Source organism: Taudactylus pleione, unplaced genomic scaffold, assembly GCF_031769625.1.
Source record: "Taudactylus pleione unplaced genomic scaffold, aTauple2 ptg000479l, whole genome shotgun sequence".
Lineage (NCBI taxonomy): Eukaryota > Metazoa > Chordata > Amphibia > Anura > Myobatrachidae > Taudactylus > Taudactylus pleione.
The window spans coordinates 2,030,495-2,045,212 of record NW_028284881.1 but is presented as its reverse complement, the minus strand read 5'-3'; the positions used below and the strand labels follow the sequence as shown (position 1 = coordinate 2,045,212).

The 14,718-nt window shown below is 42.0% G+C and overlaps 1 protein-coding gene across 2 annotated transcripts in view; it reads right to left on the bottom strand.

Annotated features, from left to right (window-relative positions):
* Positions 1 to 12,174, bottom strand: part of TMEM120B (transmembrane protein 120B) — a 54,392-nt gene extending 42,218 nt beyond the window's left edge. For both annotated transcript variants that reach the window (XM_088449157.1, XM_088449156.1), the window contains exons 1-3: positions 12,024 to 12,174; positions 1,378 to 1,496; positions 185 to 301 (exon numbers count right to left, since the gene is read on the bottom strand). In XM_088449157.1, the coding sequence (XP_088305283.1) occupies positions 185 to 301; positions 1,378 to 1,496; positions 12,024 to 12,086 (299 nt within the window). In that variant the 5' untranslated portion in view covers positions 12,087 to 12,174. The remainder of the gene's footprint in view (positions 1 to 184; positions 302 to 1,377; positions 1,497 to 12,023) is intronic.
* Between the last annotated feature and the right edge of the window lie 2,544 nt (positions 12,175 to 14,718).

The window sequence follows — 14,718 nt, the reverse complement described above, 5'->3', positions numbered from 1 at the left end:
TATCCCGACCACAGCGATTCTGCAGGTCAGAATGCCAGCATCCCGAACCCATCCCCCTGCGCATGACTCAGTACTGCTGCAGCTCTCTTCCTACATCGCACGCAAATGTCAGACTCCATGTTGTAATCAGCCAGGAATGCAAATACAATAATAAAAATCTGAGACAAACGATTGTACAGCTTACCCATTTTTCTTTGGCAAATAGGCCTCCATATCAAAAAACACATTGTGTCTGTCTTTAATGGTGTAGTCTATCTGTTGGATGAGGTCAGTCTCTCCAAGGCTTGCAGATTGTTTATACCTTAATGGGGAAAATGGAATATACCATGCTTAAAAAAACAAAAACAAATGGTGTATAATCAAACCAGCACTATCACAACAGCTCCAATAAAGGAGTAACACATTTTTTTTACATGGACAAAGTCCTGCTGGGTATTGCCCTTAAATATACATAAATATACATTGGGGACATTTCCCAGATTAGAAATGTTAATGTGTTAGGTAATGTTTTTAGGACCCATGTACATATAATGTCAGACCTTCACCAATACAAAGAGTGGGTATTTGTGTGCTCTGATATTCTGTCTCTCGATCACTTTCCTTTCAGGAGTAACTGAAGCATTATAAACTGGCCCTCAATGTACAACCTAGGAAAGTCTGCCTCATACGTGGAGAGGTTAATCTGCGATAGTCCGGCTCTGGCGCAGGTGTGCCCAAAATGTACAAGTGACAATTACCCATCAGCAGCTGTGACATAAGCTGTAATTGTGTCAGAACAGGCATGAACTTGCAGAATCAGTGCTCTAGGGATCACAAGTATCAACAAGATTAGGAGGCTGCAGGCACACGCCGACCTTCCCAGAGCTCCGTTATCTAGCTGTGCGAATCACTTACAGGCTGTAGCTCTAATATATATAATTAGTACTGGAAAATCACCCAAAAACAGAATGATATACTGTCAGACTCAGGAAACCCATTGCAGCTATCCCATCCAAAGGGGAGGGAAAGAGACAGAAAAGAGAAAGAGGGGGGGAGGGGCAGGGGTGGGGGGGGCGGAGGGGGGGAGATTCCAACCAGTGAGCATAACATTGTGCAATAAATGCAGCCAGATTGTGTAAAGACTTGGACAGGACTGATGTATAGATATATTGCCTCTTAGTAATTGTGCAGATACAAAGCAGTAGGCTTAGTAGCATGACATCACATGATGGGATACATTACCGTGGTCACGGTTAGATTATAAACATATACCTGCAAAACAATGGTTTGTACACCAGCATTTTTTTTACTTTTCTTGCAATCCCCAAATATCTTATTTTCTACTTCATGCACAGTCTTTCATTTCCCGCCACATCAAAGAAACAGGTTTAGGATTACTTTTTCAGGTTGCATTTTAGATCCGCTAGACGCCGCTTATGTTTCTGTATATAACCAGTACACGTGCTTTGGATAGAGTTAAGTTCTTCCAACTTCTGTTTGTACACTTTGTGTGTTTCCTAATAAATGGAGATACAAAAGATAAATAGCAAATTAATTAGTTGCATACATTTAGATTCACGTACAACGTAGGCCATCTCAGTGGTGGTTGAAATAAGGTAGCCCTACATTCCTGACTATTAATGGTCAAAATATAAATATATTGCGTTTGGTCAATGTTATTAATTCTTTCATAACTCCTAACAGTGCCATCTGTTTTGCCCACTACATAGTTCACAAGGCACTATGAAGAAAAACAAACCGATCACAGGTCCTGGTATTAAGGGGTCTAGTTACTAAGCAGTGTTAGGAGACAGACTGAAAAGTGATAAGGTGCCAGCCAATCAGCTCCCAACTGTCATTTTTCAAACACAGCCTGTGAGATGACAGTTGGGAGCTGATTGGCTGGCACCTTATCACAGACTTATCACTCTGTCTCCTAACACTGCTTAGTAAATAGACCCCTAAGTGCTGATGCTGCTGACCTAGCAAGGAGTCTCTTATTTTTAAATTTTAATTAGCAAATATGTCACTACTTTTTGTTGTTGATTTTTTTTGTGCATAATATTGTGTGTGTGTGTGGGGGGGGGGTTTGAGCGCATTAACAAATTCCCCACAAGGGATGTTTCTGATGTAAAGAGGAATACATTCCACTGTGATACCAAGGGCAGAAGTATGCGAGACAATGGAGGCGCCTGCCGCCGGGCGCCAGCACTGAAGGGGCACCTCCCTCCCTCACCCACAATATATTCACCCCATTTAGGGATGCAAACATGTGGGATAGGGAGGTACTAAATGATAAATTGCCTCCGGGCGTCTGGGATGAACTTACGCCACTGTGTGATACTGTTCTGAGAAGACAGAACACTAAAGCATTCTCAAGGCTTTAGAACTAGACAAACAAGATTATAGTTATTATAGTCCTAGGAGAATACAATGCTCGGTTTACAACTTCACTAAATGCTGCTTGCAAATGCAATCTCCACATGCAGCACTGTGCCATCAAGTAACCTTTATGTCTCTCATCTGTATTACTCAATCTGTATGTGGGACAGTAATCCAGGTCCTTGATGCATGCCAAGCAATTTTACCACCCAATGGGGGATTCTTTGTAAATATTTGTAGAACGAGGATTCAATTAAGAAAAATTAATTTCAATTGTTTTGGTCACCAACAGTAGGGTCTAACTACAAGCCGCAATCAGGTTATTATTGTCAGACTGCTTGTGCATCCAAAACCCTCTTAGGTAGGGACAGATACAATGCAGAGCAGTAGCTTATGACGGCTATACACATTAACTGACATTCACAGTGCGACGGCAGCTCGCGTTTAATTGCATCTGCCCAGTAATAATATGCCTCACTAGAAATTATTTTACGAAAGTAAATACTTAAAAACAAACAAAACACACTTCTGTCGAACTAAAATCTTAAAGTAGACAGCCAATTGAATATATCTAAAGATGGACCAATTAACATAAACACAACCAAAAAAGGTAACACCTACCTCAGACTAATGCTGGCTACACACTGGCAGGTACATTGGCCGATCAATTGATCGGCCAATATATCGTATGCCCATTGGCCAATGAGTACCAGCGATATGTCTGAACGACGACGCCCATATACTTGCAGCGGCAGCCACTGTAAAGGGGGGCCACGGCGCGACCCCCGGCTTTCCAGGACCCGCGGACAGAAGGAAGATTATGGTTGTTCAGTGTGTATGAACAACCACCATCTGCAAATCACTCGATCTGCAGATATATCTGCTAGGTGTGTACCCACCATAACAAGACTCTTTACTCATAACTGGTATATTCATATGCTGATCAATAGGTTAAAAAAAAACAACAACTTTCAAGATACCCCTTACTAGGCAAAGTATAAAAAATAATATTTAGAGGAATTAACGAAAAGCCATATAATATCTCAGACTGTGGACACCTAGTACTTTCCACATCACATATTAGTGCAGGTAACATGGGAATTCTTTTCAGTAATGTGAGGCCCAACAGCAATCAGCTCCAACAGTCAGAGATCACAGAATACAGATGGTACATTGATGCTGCGTGGCTTTGTGATGCTGGCATACACTGACAGATAAACTGTGTAAAACTAACAGACATTTTATCTGGCAGTCTGATACCAAGCAGATATCATGGCCATACACTCAGATATTTCACAGTGTATTGGCATGCTAGCAGGCTTCCTCCCCTGGGGAGGCAACATTTCCCTATTCCTCCAATGTGAATGACCAGGAGAAATGTTTGTCGGTCGGCCGTGGCAGTGCGTACACTGCCAGATGCGGCAGACATGGCTTGTAACTTACAAAATTGACAGACATGCTGGAAGTTTGATATTTTTGTATCAGTCGTGCACATACACTGCAATTATCTGGCCAATCCGCCCAGATAATTGTATAGTGTAAGCCCAGCTTAACTCAGAAGCCACCACCCTCAAGTATATAACCAACTAGCTGTTGTCCCTTGCGCTGCCTGAAATTAACACGTTTCACCCATCAAAAGATCTAAATACCCAGTGTGTGATATCATGGACATGTATAGTGGATACGGCACACAATCTACCTATGAAGTGTAGTAACAGGTTGATGGATTCTAAGACACAGGCATAAAATACATTTAGTGGACATTAGTTTGACTTGCTATAATGATACAGAACATATTCTGAGATCACTAGTGATATAATTATTAAGTCTGATGTCTGCAATAAGATACATGATAAAAGTAAATTAAAGTGTATTAATACAATATAGTTTATTATTCCTAAATGTCCTCATGAATCTATAAGAACACTATAGCAATATCATAACATGCGTGCCACCTAATGGGCAACATAGAATCTGTACGAAATTGCAGAGCCGGATTAAGGTGTGGGCACAGGGGTTACGTACCCCAGGTCCCTTGGGCCTTTAGGTTACAGCTGCAGAGATGTAAGCAGGTCAAAAAGGGAGGGGGTGGAGCCTGAAACGGAAGGTGGGGCACCTGTAGGCATCACGGGAGATAGGAGAGGGTGGAGCTTCTGCATTTCTCAGACTCAGGGCTACGTTTAATAACCAGACATAACCCCTTTACCACTCATTACATGGGTTATGTGCTCCATTCAGTACTCAACAAGTAGCAGTAAGCTTAGGTTACCACAGTTTATCATGTGGACGCTCCAGGCGGGCACATTGCAATCTGTGCAGCCGACCAGGTACCCCCAGGATGCCAGGTCATCGCTGCCAACCCCTTCCCTTTAGCATTACGTCATGCACGTAACGTCCTGTCCTTAGGGAGCAGAGCTGGCACAGAGCGCATTTGTGCCCTGTTATGGCCCTGATTACTGCTGTAGCATTAATATCTGGTTATGTAGGGTTGAAGCCATGATGCTTGAGTCCTCCTAGACTGGTTCAAATACTTAGCAATCCTCATTTTACAGGAACAGTACTTGAAATGCGGGACACAACAAGGAGCAGATGTAGAAAGTTTTACAAAACCTTCAGTTAAATACTTTATATAGTTTGGGTTCTTGGTTATATGTAAAAAAATAAATAAATGTTTATAACATCACTATTAACATGAAAACCTAGAATTTGACGGCACATAGAACCTGCAGACATCTAGCCATGTCCTTTGTGTATATAGATTTTTTTTATAGATTGTATATCTGTATATAAACAATGGCAATATGTCTGTCCAATGCATTCTTTAATAACTTTATTGTATAAATCCTCATCACAACAGCTGGGTGTCTATTGCATGGATCGATCACCATTTCTTATGTACCTTTTAGTACTTTTCCCTCCGATTTCAGAGTCTGCCCCCTCCATCATTAACCTTTTATTCGCAGTATACAGCACCTACAGTACATATTAAACAGAACTATACAGAGAGTATTTAAAATGTCCCTGTCACAGTGGAGCTTACAATCTGTACTCTCTACCACACAAACAACAAGGTTACTTTTGTCAGAAGCCAATTTAAAAGCCAGTGTCTTTGTACTGTTGAATGTAACATGATCCCTGTGGTGTGAGGCAGCAATGATATCCACTGTGCCATTAGATCACCCCTATTATCCTTACTTTTAACAATACTGCCTTCCTGGAATTGTATCACTTCTGATATATGTTAATGTCTATCAAATCACCTCCTTTCTCTCCTCTTCTTTAAACTGTGCATGTTCATCTCTTAAAGGCATTTCAAATAGTGTTTGCTATTAAAATACCATTTGGTTGCCTTTTTCTATTTTATTCATCTCTTTTTGGAGATATGATCTCCAGGACTGCAGCGGGAACCAATATAACTGCTGGTAATACCTCTTCATATACAGCCAAGTATAGCCAGCAGCTTTACCCACTGCTGGCTTAGCTTCATATCATCTGAAAGTAGAACTCCAAGGTCCAAAGTTCCATTCCTCTGATGTTGTTTATCACCATTCGTTTTGTATTCTGCTTTTGCATTGTGTCCCACATGCATTACTTAGGAATTCAATATTTCACAGTTTAACCCATTCCTCTATTTTATCTAAATTATATATTCATGTTGCGCCTTCTGTGGCACACTACCAGCAAAAATACATACTTTCTATTGCTCCCTTCCTTCGTTCAGTAATTAGGAAGGAACTACTAAATAATTTGATTAAACAGAGCTTTAAATGACAGAAGTGTAAAGATCAAATAAATCCCCTCACTAACAGCAGCAAAATATTGTCTTTAACTGTTTCCCCAAACTAAGTTTTTATACTTAAAATCATGTTGCTAATATATGAAACCTAATCCTCCCCCCCCCCACGTGCGCGCAGCTAAGGATACCCCGGACTTACCTCGTTCGGGCTGTCGTCCTTCGGCGTTCCGGCGTCGGGATTCAGATAGGAGTCGGTATTTTGACGCCTATCTGAAGTCTCCCGTCGGACTTCTCGTGACGGGATATAGACCGGCGGCATCTAGTCCACCGGTCTATAAGCTGCGGGCCCGTAGCTAGGGTAGTGCGGCCGATGCCATCGCACAGGGCACCACAGGTCAGGGGGCACTGTTTGGGCCTGTCAAATTTCTGTTGATTATCATTCCCACTTGTAGTTTCCTCATATTTCATCCCCAGCATCTCCTGGCCTCCCCTATCTCTTCCCTGGCCCTTCCCCTTTTTTGGGTGCATCAGGTCCCTTTGAAAAATGAGGGGGGCGCCAATGCTCTTTCTGGCACAGGGCACCAAAAAGTCTAGTTACGACTCTGATAAACTGCATCCCCAAATGGGTCTATGAACTAATAATCATGGGCCAACTGTGATTATTACTAATCCACCATCTCGCCGAGGATATTTTCATTTTTAATGAAAATATCTCCGCTACGTAGAAAGGCGAACTCGCAGGCACAGCGGATGCGGTAACCGCTGTCCCTGCGAGTTATATCCCCGGCATATTGTAGAAGTATTTCATGTTTGTGAAAGACTTCTCCTGTGGAAGGTGACACTGCGCACATGCACAGTGTCAGTTTCCACCACCAGCTGGAGGGAGGTCGGAAGTTCTCTCTTCTGCTACCAAGCCTCCATAGGCTTAAAGCAGTTGACACCATCCGAAGATTGTGTAAACTACCGGAGCCAAACTATGAAAAGCTTTGCTTTTTGGAGTTTGGTACATAGGGGTCAGATGGTAGCCCCTATTGACAATAATGGGGACTGCGATTTGCAGCGCTAATTAGCACTCTGCCGGAGATTTCTGTGAAATCCCCTGCATTGTGTTATTAGTATACAGTTACAATACATTAAATTTTGCAGAAACTGCAGTTTCTACATAGTTCTATGAAAAAAAAAACTTTATACATAGGCCCCTAAGTCTCACATTAAGTAGAGTAGAGTGGGAGACTTGTTATATGATGTACTCTGTAGCTTAATATAAGAGTCCTGTTCTCTGTATTTTAAAAATGTTACAGCATTGACTAGAAGCATTGCACAGATTGATGTCACCTAGGTTTAAACAATTTAGATGGAGGACTGAATTAAATGCGTCTTCCATAGCATTTGCAAGCAGCATTTAGTGAAGTTGTAAACCGAGCATTGCATTCTCCTAGGAGCAGAATAACTTGGATCTTGTCTGTCTCGTAGTAAAGCCTTTAAGGGAAAATTCTTTAGTGTTCTGTCTTTTCTGAACAGTATTACAGTGGCAATTTATTCCTTTTTACATCAGGAACATCCTGTTTTGGGAATTTGTTGTTGCTTGAAGTATATGTACCTCAAGCAACAACGTCATGCATTATAAATTAAAAGACACAAGTTAATAGACCCCCTCCCAAAGAAACACACAGTAATAACATATTTGCAAAGGAAACGTTTAAAATACTCCACTATGTCGGCTGTATCCGCAGTTAATCACCAGGATTTGTGTTCTGTTTGTTTTACTTCATAGTGCATAGTGCCTTGTGAACTACAGTATGTAGTGGGCAAAACAAATGGGGGTTCTCCATCCTGGCGGATTCAAAACAATACACTGCTACCGAGCCTTTGCACTTACAGCTATGTGTCTATGGATGAAGTCATGTGATGTGTTACATATCAGGCTTTAGATACCGCCACTTGCCGTACTTCAAATCGATCTTCTGTGCAGCGCCTTTCGATATTCAGCTGCTGCCAAATGTGTTCGGACCGCGGTGCTGCTGTTCAGCTGGACCCAGCAGTGACACTTTATTACAGTATTTGGCTTTGCTCCTTTTATAGACCTAGCCGATCTACTGGAACCCAGACAGCATTCATTACTCAGTGCACTCTGCCTTGTTAGAGCTCAGACAGCTGCACTTAATTCAGATATCATAGTCTAAATTGTTGAAACCTCAGCAGCATTAATCTGTGCACTGCTTCAAATCAATGCAGTAACATTTATAAAATACAGAGAACAGGACGCCTATACTAAGCTACAGAGGACATCATGTAACAAGTCCCCCCCTCTGTTCTACTTAAGGTGAGACTTTGTCTTTATAATATACTGGAAACTTACCATCTATTTGGACATTTCTCCTTGGAGGGACTCCTTGTCCAAGAATCTACTTGGGATTGTCCTAAACTTTGTCTCCATAGAGATCACCTTATGAACACTGTTAAGGGGCCTATCCATTAGCAGATGTATTTCTGAGCGATGAAAGACAAAAGATATCACTTGAAAATTCAGGTGGCTGAGCTGAACGATAGCTGTCATGTACATGACAATTTTGGCAAATGACGAATGATATCGCATGACATCGTTCAGGGAGTGGATTTATTTCTCTGCAGCGCTCTGTAGCTGCTGCTAATATCTTTCGTTGTTCACCGCATATAAACTGCACAATATTGCCAATATCGTACAGCTATATGCGATAATTGACCAACATGTTGGAGAGATGATAGATGCGATTTATCGGCCGCGGGAGTGCACATCTGTCAGGGCCTATCCATTAGCAGATATAATGAACGATTGAACGATATATCGTTCAATCGTTCATTTTATCTGCTAATGAATAGGCCTCTTTACTAGCAAATTATACAGGATGGTCCATAAGTGTGGAAACACCCTTATAAAAAGGAAAGGAGTAAGGAAATATGAATCCAGTGTCTACACACATGATATGAGAGTGGGGGAAAACTTTTTAGGACATGTCATCAGTATGGCGGCCATCTTGGATGCAACTAATTCTTTAAATGAAAAAGTAGTCATGTGACATATCAAACAGATGCTGAATTTCAGAAGAAAAACGTGATCAGCAAATTGGGGGTTTTTAACATGAAGAATTTCACTGATGCCCCGACAGATTGACGATCATCGATGGCTGCCAATCAGCATGTCTGACTGGTGGATCCAGTCGGATCAAGTAATCAGTGAAACAGAAGCCTGATGTATGGGGCTCTTTACTCAGCTCAAGTCAAGTCACCCATTTGTTCTTTCCTCCAGACCTAAACAACTGCCACCACCAGTGCTCTTTAACCTGTGGCCGCAGCTCTGTGTTACTCCCCATCTCTGAACTTGTACTTTAACCACCTCCTCAGCTTCTTCTGCCCCCAAACACCTGCTGCCCATTCTTCTCTCCCCTCCTGTCACATATCCCTAAATGGCAGTTCCTTATAGGACTAAAACAAAGCAGAGTGCAGTATAGAGGGTGGGAAAAGGGTGCAGTGGCAGCTGTTTGCAGTAGAACACCGAGGTAATATTGAAGGACAGTACTGCTGAAGAATTTGCAACATTAACCTTCATGATTAAAATAAAAGATTCTTAGCTCTAAAAGTGCGTACACACAGTACGATAGCTATGAACATTATGAACGATAACATTCAACGATAAATAGTTCATATCGTTAATTTTTATGCAGTTAACGACCAATGATGCGCGTTCCAGCATGTGCGATAACGATATCTATGGTCGTCCGTACATGCAGGCCAACTTGGACGATTTCATCACGATTTGCATCTTCAGAGATGTGGCAGGATGACTTCACTGAAAGATATCTATCATATATATCTGTCAGTATCAACACCCAATATCGTTTGTCCTGCACTACAGAAAGTTCAAGGGAAATAATTCAGAGATATCGTTGGTTGTGCAGATCGTACCGTGTATGCAGCTTAAGTATATACAGCACATAATACTAGCGTTTGGCAGAGTGGTTAGCATTGCTATCTTACAGCGCTTGCATCATGGTTTGATTGCAAGCAGGACCTTGTCTGACGAGTGTGTATGACCTCCCTGTGTTTGTGGTATTTTGTCTAGGTGTCTCAAAGACAAACTGTAGCTTAATTGGCTTCTCACAAAAGTTAACCAATGTATATCTGTGTAGTAGGGAATATAGAACGTAAGCTAGGACAGGGACTGATGAGAATGATAGAATACTAGCAATATGGACACGGCATATACAGGACCACCCCAGGAACTCCCCTGCCCCGCTATACTTACCCTTTATCAGACCCAGCACTACAGGGTCCTCCCCTCTCCTGATTCGTCCCATCTCTGCAGTACAAGCTGGAAATGGGACAGGTCACCGTACATTATTATATACTCTGTAAAGCACTATGGGCTCCATTTATCACAATCTAAGATGCGGATGGGTTGTGATAATATCACCCAAATGCACATTGCGATATTTGAATACATCACAAGGATGTATCAAATTTCAAATGCAGGGACAGAGCTTGTGTGAAAGTTCTGTACGTGCGAATAGTCTCTGCACACTTTTCAGGGTATTTTTTGCAAAAAATGCCCTCACAGTGTGACCGTGCATGCCCCACTGGCTACCCTCCCCTTCCCCTTTTTATTAAGTCTGAACAGACCACATTTCCCATTACAAGTATGGGAAATGCGATTTGCTTACTCAAAATGATGCGAATTGAAAGACTTGGAGTAGTTTTTTGTACGAAAACTGCTCCAAAAGCCGTTTAATACATTTAAGTGATACTAAAAAACTGCAAAATCACCTCACATTTTAGGAGGTTAAAAAAAGGAAGGATAAATAGGGCTGTATGTAATATGTAAATGCTAATAATTATTAATGGCAGACCACAAACATATTCTGAGACCATAAACAAAAGAGTATATATTTATACTTTCATAATGCAAGTGATGCTAATTCATGTTGAAATTCCTGACTATAATATCTGTATAAAGAATTCTGATGCCATCACAAATAATAATCAGTGAGCTCTAATGTCATCACTTCAGTGTTCATTAGGAAAACTTGTGTATTATGATGACCAATGCATCACCTACTGTAAAATATTATGTAAACAAAGTAACCTGGTAATTCTGTGACCTGTATAAACGTGGACTTATTCATTTACATTATCACAGAACTCCTCAGTTACATAATTTACAGTAGGGGGTCACATTATCCCATATATGAATATATGTCAATTACATAGAGTCTTACATTAGCTGCACTTAGTAATGTTGGTCATTTCTGCCCATTAATGTTCCCCCAGCGGATGAGTTTACATTGCAGGGTTTATGCTCAGGTTGACATATGGAGAAATCACTTAAAGTACTAGGAATAAAATGTTTTTATAGCTAGTGTATATGAACTATAAGAGCATTGCCTGCTTGGGCTGCACTAAGAGGCTCCCCACGTCCATTCACTAAGATCTGCCAAGCACATACCTGTATAGTACCTTGTTTATACAAGTGCATTCCCACAGTAAAAAAGGGTACACGTTCCTTAGTATATCAGAGAGATTGGCATAATGTGGTGGTGGGGCACGCAAACAAAGGTAAAGCCAAAATTTAGAAAGGCGATCACAGAGGATATCAGGGATAGGACATCTTCATTTACTAGTCACATGTGCAGATAAGGATGCTGTAGCTAACACTGCAAACCCTTATCTCTCCAGCAGTGTATAGCAGGTACAGAGGACACACACACAGGAACTATAAGGAGTGGGGCTGATATACAGCTCTTTGCGATCGCCAGACACGAATATGCGACTGCAGAACAAAAGGACCGCATCATACACAACCTCTCGGCAGCGTTCAGCAACAAGGAACATGGCTCAGGACTGCTGGAATCTTACCTAAGGCATGCACATTGTATCCCCGGCTCTGCCTTACCTGCAGCTGCTGGAATTCCTTTTCCAATTGTTCCCATTCCTCCTGGCACTTGTGCAAGGACATGTTGGAGACGAGGAGGAGTAGCAGCAGCAGCACTCACTGCCCCGGCGCCTGCAGCCACGCTCGCAGTGACGTCACAGCCACAACTCCAGCACCCAGGCGGCAGCCCAGACGGGGCGGGGCCTGCGCATGCGCTCTACCGGCAGCCCGGCAGCTGATCATCATGCTAAGAGTAGGAACTGGAAGTGAAGTGGCAAGTGGGTGAGTGTATGCCGTGGTGCACTGAGTGAGGGGCGGCTAGCACCACCACATCTGGCGCCCTCAGCAGCACTGCCCACTTGCCCAGGATCATTATATCTATGTACATGTTTATCCCATGGCAATGATGTGCCATGCATCATACGCCGCATGTTATTAATTATTATTTCAATTAGAAAATAGCAACAAATGAAATGATTGCAGCAGCACCACAGGACAAACTGCATTCCTAGCCGTCAATGGCATTCACAACGATATAGAAAACTATTCATCTTCAGCTTTAAGTAGGTGATTGCACCAAACTGTATGAAAATAATATTTACGCTGATTACAGATTTTTTACATTTTACAGATTATTTGGAATCAAAGTTTAAATTATATTTTCTTATGGGCATGATGAGACAAGGGCATGGGCATACCATAGGTGCAAGGGTTACAGCTGCTATGGGACCCAGAGCTGAGGGGGGCCCCATCTTCCTTGTCAAAGTTACAAGTGTTATATACATTTTCACCTTTGGGTGGTATATAGGGGTCCTTACAAACTTTTGCTACGGGGCAAGGGGTTAATTTCCGGAGCAGAAAAATATTCACAAACCTGCAAAACTGGAAATGAATTGGAAAACGTCAGCTTAGCTGTAGGCCAGGGTCACTCAGGAGGGAAGCTCTCACCTGTTATATTGTGCTGGATCATTTGCTGTCTATCAACAACAGGGCTACTTCTAAGCCAGAAGTTCTCAAACTTTGTCCTCAGGACCCCGCACAGTTCGCGTTTTCCAGGTGACCCAGCAGGTGCACAGGTGTATTCATTACTCACTGACACATTTTAAAAGTTCCATAGGCGGAGTTATTTATTTCACTTGCGATTCTGTGAGGAGACCTGGAAAACATGCACTCTTTGGGGTCCTGAGTTTGAGAACCTGTGTTCTAAGCATTTCCACCCCTCTGAAACAACACAGCGGATGGTACACACGTCATGTGAGCACAACGGAGACTGTACCCACGTGATATACTCAAGCACTCCTTAGGTTTTCTTTCATAGCTAACTAAACAATGGGGTTGATGCAGGTTTTCAGCTTCTCATGTTTTCTTGGCATTAAATACACACAAAGGTGTACCTCTACACCCGCATGCAGATCCAACACTTGCTCTTCCTTACGCTTAAGCTGGCCACACATCTAAAGATTATCTGTCCAACCAGCCAACTTGTTGATTGGTTGGAATGAAAATCTGGTAATGTTTGGGAGTAACTGATGATCAGCAATTTGCTCCTAAATGCCAGAAAACAGATGAAAATGGTTGTCAGACAAGTTTGTTAAATGTTTGATCTAAACAATTTGTTCAAACAACAGTTTTTGTCCATTTTCCGGAGTTTGGGAGCAAATTGCTGATTGTCAGTTACTCCCATTCCTTACCAGATTTTCATTCCAACCAATCAACAAGTTGGCTGGTTGGATGTAAGTTGGTCTAGTGTGTGGCCAGCTTTAGAGAGGTGTAATGGGTGGGATCTAAAGCTGGGTACACACTATACGATGTGTGACCCAGCTTCTGTGCAATGTCATGTAATGATACATCGCGCAGGCTGTACACACTGCACAATCTGGCATATTTCAGCACAATGTATCGTTACATAATGATTGTATCTGCACCGCATCATTATTGCATAGTCTCATACGCCATGCAGAACAGCAGATGGGGTGATGTGATGAACGACCGTCGTGAATGACAGATCGGGCGTACACACTATATAATGTGTACGGATATATCCTTCTGGTCAGCATCGGTACGATATATTGTATATAGTGTGTACCCAGCTTTAGGTGCGGGAAGCACTTTATACATAAGGTAGTAGAGTAACAATTGTTGCCGCTGATGGGGAAAATGTGTGGCTATTTTAGGCAGCAGCATTATCAGCCATCAATAATAATAAGCAAATGGTAACAATGGGTAAAACTGTATGTCATCTGTTTGCAGCATGGTTTCCTCAATGTACAAATTAATAAAAGATTTATAACAAAAAAGAATCAAAACAAAATAGTTAGACATACAACCATAAACCATAACATTTAAACCACCTGGCTAATATTGTGTAGGTGCCCCTTGTGCCGGCAAAACAGCTATGACCCATTGAGGCTTGGACTCCACAGGACAACTGAATGTGTCCTGTGTACGAGTTGGGGGCTCCATGGCTCGGACTAATTTTTCCGGCACATCCCACAGATGCTCGATCGGATTCAACAGCTTGAACTCTTTGTCATGTTCATTAAGCCAATCCTGAAACATTTTATGCAGTATTGTAGGGCACATTATCCTGCTTAAAGAAGCCACTGCTGTCAGGGAATACCTTTGTACTTGTTCTGCAATAATGCTTAGGTAGGTGGCATGTGACAAAGTTACATTCACATGAATAGCAATACCCAGCAGAACATTGCCCAGAGCA